The sequence below is a fragment of the Limulus polyphemus genome, unplaced genomic scaffold, assembly GCF_000517525.1.
Source record: "Limulus polyphemus unplaced genomic scaffold, Limulus_polyphemus-2.1.2 Scaffold1417, whole genome shotgun sequence".
Classification (NCBI taxonomy): Eukaryota; Metazoa; Arthropoda; class Merostomata; order Xiphosura; family Limulidae; genus Limulus; species Limulus polyphemus.
This window is the reverse complement of record NW_013667027.1, coordinates 121,786-132,710: the sequence shown is the minus strand read 5'-3', so window position 1 is coordinate 132,710 and position 10,925 is coordinate 121,786. Positions and strand designations below refer to the sequence as shown.

Sequence of the window (10,925 nt, the reverse complement as noted above, 5' to 3'; positions counted from 1 at the left end):
ATGTCATCTACAAAATGTCTTCTAAAATTGTTTTTTAAAATTAGTCCAGGCCATCTTCAGTCAAAAGTTTATCATAGTCTACTGAGGGTGAATACAGTAATTGTTACAGAGAGAGAACATTGATTGTGTTTTCAGCATCCGATTAAAGATGTCGAATAATGAGTATTTTCAATGACACCCTGGAACAAATTCTTTACTTATTTTAATTTGGATTTTATTCATGTTCGCTATACTGTTCACTATTTATATCCATATTACTTTCTAGCCTCTCTTTATTAGACGCGTCTTTTTTTTCAGTAGGTTTTCTTCTCTTCAAATCTCTCTCTTTAAGTAATATTTATTATAATATTTTCTATTCCATAAAACAAAAACAAATAAATACTAATTTGATTTTTTGAAACTTGAACCCATACAGTTGATGTAAACTTCTAAGGCTAAATCGTATGATTAAAATTTCTTTAAGTAAATAAATAAATAATGTTATGTTATTGATTACTACCATAAAAATTTGATTTGTTAGTTACATAAATAACGTTGATAAGAATCGTTATCATTTGCTTAACCTGATTTCATACCATAATAATAACATAATGATATATATATATATAGCGCTTATTCGATGACGAGGAACCCACTTTGAGACTAATAATGGCTTGAATGGGTAATGAAGAAAAACTTTAATATAAGTTTAACGTTTCGACAAGGTTTTGTCATCATCAGGTACCAACGTTGTACATTTGCTGTTATGTTAAACTTATGAACTCTGAGACTGGACGGAAGGCCTCTTCGGCTGGATATGGCAGATGTGGTGTGAGTGACATATTATAACATGCTCTCCTTTACTTTCACTCATGGGTTCTCTACAGATCTGACATTTTGATTATAGTGTAAACAGTCATTTGTGAAGTAATGAAAGAGATGAAAATTACGTTCACTTTCTTTGTAATCTATTAATCTATGTAGCCAGAAAGAAGTACAAGAAAGCACTTTCGTTTAGGGTTATTTTGTTTAAATGGTGATGAATATAGTTAAGAGAAGGAACTTCTGAAGATGTTATAACGTATTGTAGAATATGTATATTTCACCTTGGTCTTTTAAAAATAAATCGGACAACTTATTTCAAACCCTAAACGTTTGTGTGTATCAGGCTCAAATAAGCATAGCAGTCCTATGCCTTAAATTACTTCAATATCTGTAAAATAAATTTCCACTACAAAGTTTTATTATTTATCCATGAAAAGAAAGCAAAATGACAAATTTGTGGTTAAACTCTGTTCTTTGTTCCAATGTAATATCTCGAAATAATTATATACCCACTATTCACCACAGATCAAAAAATGTCCTTCACATGCACTGGTATTTTAATAAACGTTAAGCAAAATGGCGTAGCTTTAACAGAACCCTAAACAATTCGACGTACATCTGTCCATATATCAACACAGATATATTAGTGGTGGTGGTGAAGTTAATTTTAAAGTAATTTTTTTAGTTAAATACACGATGTTTTCGCAAAATTAAAAAATATACAAATCAATAATTATTTTATTGCACAGTTTATAGTCTCTTCAAAATATACGCGTTTATTCTTTAAACATATTTTAATATTTTTGCTTTAAAAAATTAAACTGAACATAAATAACTTGAATTAATGAATTATAGTAATTCCGAAATAAAAAATATAATTTTACTATTCGTATTTCAGCATTCTTATAAACTTTCAAAATTAAGTTAAGAGCCGTAATAAAAAAAACCTGACAATAAAACAAGGAACTTTGTTACATTGTATCATAAGCTATAGATATTTGGACACACAGGTGTAACTAGTGTCCCCAAACTGTTAGTATCTAATATAAAAACTACTTAAGTTTCTGTTTTCGTGTATTTGATGATTATGATAGAAATCTACTAATGTTTCCGACCTCATGAACCTAGTGTTTGACGTAAAAACTTGTATTTCTGTCCTCACGAACCTAATGTTTGACGTAAAAACTCGTGCTGACCTGAGATATATGTCCTCATTCACGTCACCAGTACCTGAGAAACTTAGATATCTGTCCCAGTCCACGTCTTTAGTACCTGAGAAACTTAGATCTTTGTCTTCATTCACACCTCCAGTATCCGGTAAAAAGATATTTAAGTTTCTGTTCTCATTCACGTTTTTAGTACTTTTTTTCACGTTTTAAAGTCTGATACAAATAACTTGAACCTAAGTTTATGTCCTCGTTCACGTCTTTAGTACCTGATGTAAAGAGACTCAGGTCTCTGTCTTTGTTCACATTTTTATTACCTGATAAAAAGATCTCTGTCCTATTACCCGAAACAAATAAACTTAGATCTCTGTCTTTGTTTAGGATTTCAGTGCCTGAAACTAAAAGTACTTAGGTCTCAACTCTTCCCACGTTTATAGTACTTGATACAGTACAGAAACAATCATATCAGTTTTCAAATATTTCACACCTGCTGATAGCCTAAGGCATTTCCAAGTTTCTCAGGTACTAAAGACATGGACTAGGACAGATATCTAAGTTTCTCAGGTACTAAAGACGTGGACTAGGACAGATATCTAAGTTTCTCAGGTACTAAAGACGTGGACTAGGACAGATATCTAAGTTTCTCAGGTACTAAAGACGTGGACTAGGACAGATATCTAAGTTTCTCAGGTACTGGTGACGTGAATGAGGACAAAAAAGCTACAAATCTTTGTATTATATAGTAAAGACATGACATGAGAATGTATATCCAAATGTTTTTATCGGTCACTAAAAACTCTAACTCTTCTATAGAATCCAATGAAGAACATAATTTTGATGGTGCCAGTGTTACACTTGATGATGTTGTGGACTGTCTTCTTGCCATACCATCTGCTTCTCAACGACCTAGTCCTTCTGGCTATTACAGGAGAATTAATGGTGTACCAAGTCCGTCTACACTTTCCAGCAATCTAAACTCGCAAGCCATTGAGAGAGAATCGAGCGAATCTCATTTATTAACTAGAGTTTTTGCTGGAACACGTCCCTCAGTAAAAATCGCAGCGAATTATTATTTACAAACTTCTCCATTTTTAAACCGTAACTACGCAGAGCCAGAGTGCTCTTTAGCACAGTCCATTTCAACGTCTATCAAGCCAGACGACGCGTGTATTGACACAAGCTTAAAACTATGGAAATCTAGTTGTCAAGAATTAGTTGACCATACTACAGACATTGAGAACTTACACAACAAAGGCCTGAGTTCTGCAGATTTAGTTGACCAGTATCAAAGTATTGAAGATCCCAACAAAGAATCGACGAATCTCAGTAAAAATGACGATTCAAAAAATGTAGACCTCCTTACTCTTCCTGACGAGCTCTCTAACACCAACTCCAATGGGGACCTCAAAGCTTGGAATGACGTTTTTGGTCCAACAAGAAGTAAGTAAAAATATTCATTGAAAGTTTTGTTTTCAAACTACACCATTAATTGTGTAGGTCTTGATTTTCATACATGTGTACCGAGTATGCGTTTTTGAAATAATAAGATTTACGTTATGTGAAAGATTGTAGTACAAGAATAACAAGAACATTGAAAAAACTGCTATGACATTGTGTGTTTGCTACTCCATGTATAATATAACCAATTATTTTAATTATGCTATTTTTACCGAAAGTGTGTGAATTAGTTAACCCCTGAACTAACTGATTAATAGCGATATGAGCGCACATTCAACATTAAACTCAACCACAGGGGCGCACAAGGGGAACAAAGACGGGCATCCCCCCCCAATAAAACTATGAATAGGGTCTCGCTCATTTTTTGTTTATTTCTATGTGTATGATGTATGTGCATGTGTTGATATTATATATATATTCATGATGATAGAAAAACACATAGGTTCAAGAAGTCTTGATAGAAATGAATAAAAACCCTAAAACCCGAGCGCTTTCGAAAGATGGAACTTTCTGGTTATAGGGTTTTTATTCATTTATATATAATATGTATGTGTGTGCTTAACATGTCCCATTCAATGACGCTCATATTTAAATTCTTGTTCACAGCCCTACTCATCATTAAAATTATATTTAGTACCGGAGCTGATATAATATTATTCCATATTAAAGAGACAGTTGAAATTTAATAGCACTGCCACAGTTTAACTACATTTAATCTATATGATTAGACAACATTATATTATTGTTTTACCTTAACGAGTTTTAAGGACTGCGATTAATTTTTTCAATATTACCTTTTCCAAGACACCTTAACAATCCTTTCTTCTCTCTAATGAACTTAACAATACCTCCAGTCTAAATGATCATAGATTTCACAACCAACATTACAATATGAGGCTAGCTATATGACCTGTTAGACCGTGCAGCCAACATTACAATACAGGTAGCTTGTTTTGATCAAAATTTAATATCAGTCTATCAAAATAACCTTCTAGTTACTTTTTATTTTATTTTTATAATTTTTGTTCAAAGGCTATCTGCAGATAGCCGTTACTAATTTTGAATTGATAAGCTAGACGGAAGGCAGTTGGTCAACAGCATCAGTCTTCAATTCTTGGGCTACTCTTGTCGGATTGAACAGTGGATCTGACCGTCACTCTTATAGCGCATCCACGGACCAAAAGAGGAAAATGAATGTTTTCATGGTAACAGGGCACAAACTTTGAACTCTCGGATTCACAGTCCATCATTTTGACCATTAAGCTACGCCCCGCTCTAATAATCCGTTATATTGTACAATCAATATTACAATAACAATTTATCGCAATGATAATGTAGATTCCATATTCCACATATCCAATTATTCCTTAGGCTGCACAACCACCAAGATTGTAATATCAATTATTTAAACATTCCTTTAAGTTTGCTTGTTTGTTGAATTTCGTGCAAAGCTACTCGATGGCTATTTGCACTAGCCATCCCTAATTTTGAAGATTAGACTAGAGAGAAGGCAGCTAGTCAAAACCACCACCCACTGCTACACTTTACCAATAAATAATGGAATTAATCGTCATATTACAACGCCCCAGAGCTGAAAGGGCGAGCATATTCTATGACAAGATTCGAACCCGCAACCAGCAGATTGCGAGTCGAGTGCCTTAACCACCAGACCATGCCAGCTCTGTTCCTTTAAGATGTACAACCATCTATGCAATATCAGTCTTTTTGAATGATCCTTTAACTAAACTGCACAACTAACAATACAGTATCAACCTCTGTAAATGAGTATTTCAATTGTACATTCAATATCCTAATATCGATCCATTTAGATGATCCTTTAAGCTGCACAACCAATATTCTAATATCGATCCATTTAGATGATCCTTTAAGCTGCACAACCAATATTACAATATGAATCCATCTAAATGATTATTTAAGCTGTACAGCCAATATTACAATATGAATCCATCTAAATGATTCTTTAAGCTGTACAGCCAATATTACAATATGAATCCATCTAAATGATTCTTTAAGCTGTACAGCCAATATTACAATATGAATCCATCTAAATGATTCTTTAAGTTGTACAACCAACATTCCAATAACATTCTAATAATATTTATGTTGTACAGCCGATATTACAATATCAATCAATCAAAATTATTCTTCAGAGTCTATAGTTATATAAAAGCGGTTTATTTCTGTGTGTTTGTCCGCAACGAAAACATTCCAGCTTTCCGACTTCTGATCACCAAAAGATGTCCCAGAGGGATTCTAAAACATTATACTTTATTTTTGTTCTCATTTTTACGAGTTCGTTGGCCATTCAAGTTGTTCCTTTGCTACTTATTATTTTTTCGGGAAACTGAAACGTTTCATACTAAAGGAAAATATAGAAGATTATAAAATGTTCAAACGTATAATATAGTTCTTTGGAAATTGTGTTCAGTAAAAGTGAAACTCATTTTCGTAGGTTTTTCAAAGAAAGAAAGTGTCATTTAACGCTGCGCATAGCTCGGTACCTTTTGTAGGCAACATTAAAATATTAAATTATCTAAATGATTCTTTATAACTAGAACAACATCACGATGTTAGTTTATGTGATTTATCTTTAAGCTGTACAATAACCATTACAATATCAACATATTTAATATGATATTTTAGGTTTCAGAACCAATATTTCAATATTGTTTTACTGATCTTTTAAGCTGAAGAACTAACACTACAATATTGCTCTTGCTAAATGTTCTTATAAGCTGTAGAACCAGCATTATAATATTAATACATTTAAATAGAAAATGATAAAAAAAAACATATAACCGGATCGCTTTCGAAAGATGGACCTTTCTTCTTCTGGGACAAATTCCCAGTTTGCCTCTGAAGAAGAAAGGTCCACCTTTTGAAAGGGCTCTGGTTATATGTTTTTTATCATTTTATATCAAGAATTATTGAACCTACGTGTTTTTCTGACATCATGAATCTATTTAAATTATATTTTAAATTTCAGAACAAACATTGCAATATCATTGTCTTTATATTATCTTATAATGCTTTATGCTATATAACTAACATTACAATATTATTCTAGCTAAATGTTCTTATAAGCTGTAGAACCACCATTACAATTTTAAATGATTCATCACGCATATACATACAGCTAACACTACAATACTAATGTATCAAATGATATATATAGAATCTTCCTCTACTGATCTACCCTTATTACTGCACTGAAAACTAAAATTATATTTATGGTTTAAGGATAATCTTTAGATATTTTTCTGATGATTTTCTTTTATTCTTTCATGTTATTTGAACTAATGGTTTTATTTGTAGTTGTTTTTTTTACAGTGCCAGTAAAAAACGACACTCGTAAACTCCGATCTTCTTTAGATTGTCAGCCAAATGTTTCGAGTGCATCTACTAAGGAAGCTAGCATCATATTTCCTCCATCAAACAATGGGCTAATCACAGGAAAAATCAAATGCAGTCGAATGAAGTGCAACAATGCGCTTCTCAGTGAAGAAGCACTCGTCAAATTTCGAATGTGTTCCAACTGTGAAATTTTATATTGCGGACGACAGTGTCGCAGAATTGACTGGGAAATCCATAAAAGTGTTTGTCCTTATAACCGTGTCGTTAATCTATGTCAACAAGTTTTGTTCAATGTTCGTCGAGACAACATTGCAAGGCGCCACGTATCGGTATGCGCTAGAAAAGGGTTTCACGCCCTTGGTCGAGGAGCCGTGAAACTAATATTTTCTAACCCAGATGACGCCTTAGAATTTATTTACAAGGGATGGGATAAGTTTAAAGGCCAAATCTTCTATATCCCTCTTAAGGAACTAGTCAATCAAGAAATGGATACAGAAACATGTCGCAGAATGCGTTATTTGTGCCATCGATACCAACCAGAGACAAAACTTATCCTTTTATGCACCATTTCTGTGAATAAATATTCAGGAACAGCAGGAAATAAAAACCAAGTACTGATACGAGGACTGAAGATGCGTTTGACCCCTCCATTCCCAGAGGATGACATCCACACTGTTTTGCTCTCTGTGTCCAAGGAACCCGACTCTGATCTTGAAGAACGTGATCGGGGCTTTTATGCAATACAGCGCCATCTAATGGACAGAGGCATTTGTTTAGAAATTCAGTTTCCGGATGTATTTGCCAAGATAAAGAATTTTGTTCAAGGAGGCAACCCTTTTGTGCCATTCAGCATCTTTCTAAATGATAGTAAAGAGGAAAAAATGATTTTCTGTATTCTTCTCCCCTGTGTCGATGGCGATATTATCCATAATGTCTCCAGTAAAATCAGAGCTCATCGTCCTCGAAGTCGATGTTTCATGTGATGGGCTAATCGAGGGTCAAGAGAAAACTTGAAGAAGTCAGAGGTATTCTCTCAGAATGATTTAATAGTAGGCTTGGCAAATCTAGTCAATCAATAGTTTAACGGTTTGTATCTTGGTTTATTGGTACTACTTGTTTGTGTTTGCAGTTAGTAACTAAATGAATAAACTGTGGTGTGCACAATGTTAACAACACCAACTTTCAGTTTGAAGCTATGTAAATGTTGTACAGCAAATTTTTACGTTGGAATGTCCTGGATGTAGTGTTAATCATAATACCAAAAACAAACTATCCCAAACTTAAAGTTCTTAATCTTCGTTATTTTTTTTAATGTTAATAAGAAGTAAATTTATATACAGTCAAAGATAATTAATATCCTGGAAGTTATTAGTCTGAGAAGGTTTAACGTGTCTTCCATAAAGTTTTGAGTTCTATGATTTTATAGTAATAATTGTGTATTGACTCCATTGTACTAGAATAAATGTTCCACATTTAACATAATCCTGAACACACTCAGTGGCCATGTTAAGTGCGAAAAAACCACAACAATTCTATGTTATTATAAGCTGTACAGAAAACTATAATAAGAAATAAAATTAAGTACTAGCGTTTCCAGAATTAATGATAAATTGAGATTACTTGTGTTATATTACTAATTTCAAGTGTTATGTTGTATATATAATATAAAGATAGATTTATCGTAAAAGTGAAAACAACGAGATTTAAGAAAATTCAAACCTCAGACTTCTCTCAGGCATGATACCGACAATAAATGTTTTCATTCTCCAGAAATCTAATAAATTTAGATTATTATTATGATACTCTAATATCTAGTCAGATGTGTCTAACGTAAATATTCTGTTTTATATAAATAGAAGGAAAATCAAGACGAACTGGAAAAAAAAAAAGAGATTTTTCCTGAAAAAGTAGAAGGAATTTTTTCGAAGTTTATCATTAATTGATATTAACGTCCGATCAGAACAAGACATTTATTTAAAGCAAATTAAAAATATCAATATGGCATCAGTATAGTTAATAAAATATACTTTTCGCGTTTATAGTTAGAAAGATCAGAGTACTTTGTTTCATCATGGCGGCTACTGATAAGGGATTTCCCTCGTAATAATTGTAGCTGTGTATTACTGTAGTGTCTAAAATGTCAGTATAATACAACTATGCTTAGGAAATGACTGGATAATGAGTCTAGCTGGCAAACAGGATTATACGAAACCACTTTTATCCAACAAAAGAAACAAAATTATATGTTTAATAGAAAATGGTTTTGACATTTTGCTGTCTTGGTAAAATAGACTCCAACCACCTCGTTATTTGTTTAATGAAATATTTCTTCTTTTTTCTCTATTTTTCATATAAACCGAGAACGTTTCTCTTATATACGTCTATATTAAGTAGTAGTGTTTCTTTTCTCAATTTTATTAATTAGTTTCATTTCCGTAGTCTCTTCTCAATCACGAAGAGTTTTATTAGAATATAATAATCATCGTGGACTGTTTGAAACAAAATTATTTCATAAGGAGTAGACTAGTGATAGTGAGTAGCTTATCACATCTTCATTCAACAAATTCTGATTTCTGGTTGGTATTTCTGTTATAAAAATTCACAACTTGATAATGATTACGCTAAGGTGTTATTTTCAGTGAGTTACAGCACGCGTTCATAGTTTTTAATCAGCTAGCTAACATCGCTTTGGTTATTTGAAACCAATAGAATATTAGGTTAAAAAACAAAAACTAACTGTAAGCCAATAATGAAAATCAGCCAGGAAAGAAGCCATATTTAAGCAGTTATTTCATAAACACACACGCTGCACAGTTGTAAAGGTTCTTTTCACAAACATGTATTAAAATTAAAATTAACGAAAAAATGTGTATGATGCACGAGAAAACCTGTTTATTTTAATAAGTTTTTTTGCGTATTACTATGGAAATAATCTCACACACTGTTTTCTGTTTCTTATAAACGTACCAAGTTTTCAGTTGATCTCAGTAAATGAGCATGTTTCTATGCTAAAATCATGTGTAACATCTTCCAACAAACTGTATGTTGTGTAATGATTCTAAGACGTTTGCTGTTAAAGTTATATATATATATACATGCCAAGTAAAGTGCAATAAAAAATGTGAAACTATGGTAACAGTCTTTCCGTTTCTTTCTTGCTCTGCTCGAGCATCCAGTCTCTCCTACAGATTTATTATATATAAAGCGAATAATATATGGTAGGGCTAAGAAATTAAATGTGTTTATGCAATGTAAACTTATGTCTACTAAAAACTTTCGCATTTAATTTCAAATTATGAATCTAAAAGCTCTATTTATTTGAGATACTAACATGCGAATAGAATGAAAGTGTAGATGAAGGCAATAACTTGAAATGTAGCAAAATGGTTTGAAAAAAATTAAAAAGGACAACCCGTGGAAGAATAAAAAGTGACTGCATCTAAAAGAATAAAGAAAACCAACTTTGTGAGCTTATTTAAATTATTCCATAATAGCATAAGATCAATATTTAATTGAAAGAGAAGTAAATCTTAATATCTTAACACAAATTTACTCGGTAACTCACTACCGAAAGTTTTATTAAATAATGTAACGCTTCTCGGCGGTAAGTCTGAGGGCTAATGACGCCAAAAGTCGGTTTTCGATATCCACAGTGAGCAAAACACAGCTGGCCCACTGTGTTGCTTTGTGCTTAACAAGAAACAAATGAAATAAATAGTAATAATGCAACATGTTTTGTGCCCGTCTCTACATACTACTGAGAAAGAGTTACAGTAAGTAATGTAACTTTTTTCTGAACTAAGAAAAATTATGGCTACTGTGAAGCTAGGAATTTAAAAGAAAAACTTGTCTAACTTTTCTTTTTTGTGTGCACAAATTTTGATACGCTCATATGATAACCCATGTCAACATAAGTTGTAACATATAATAATGAATATACGTTACATACAGGAACAAAATATAATAGCTACCAAATAAAGAACGTTTTAACAATCAACAGGGTAAATATGAATAAACGATGCCACACTTTGAATAAAAAATCAGACAAAAACCATTTGAATTAATACGTTATTAAGTTTCTAACATATACAACTCCTATCACTAAGGCCCCCAGTGACACAG

At 32.4% G+C, this 10,925-nt stretch overlaps 1 protein-coding gene across 1 annotated transcript in view; it reads left to right on the top strand.

The window, feature by feature from the left end:
- The window catches only part of LOC111086770, a 48,266-nt gene extending 38,367 nt beyond the window's left edge, over window positions 1-9,899 (top strand). Inside the window, exons 2-3 of the mRNA XM_022390969.1 lie at window positions 2,784-3,410; window positions 6,780-9,899. Of these exons, the coding sequence (XP_022246677.1) occupies window positions 2,784-3,410; window positions 6,780-7,786 (1,634 nt within the window). The 3' untranslated portion in view covers window positions 7,787-9,899. The remainder of the gene's footprint in view (window positions 1-2,783; window positions 3,411-6,779) is intronic.
- Window positions 9,900-10,925: the final 1,026 nt, after the last annotated feature.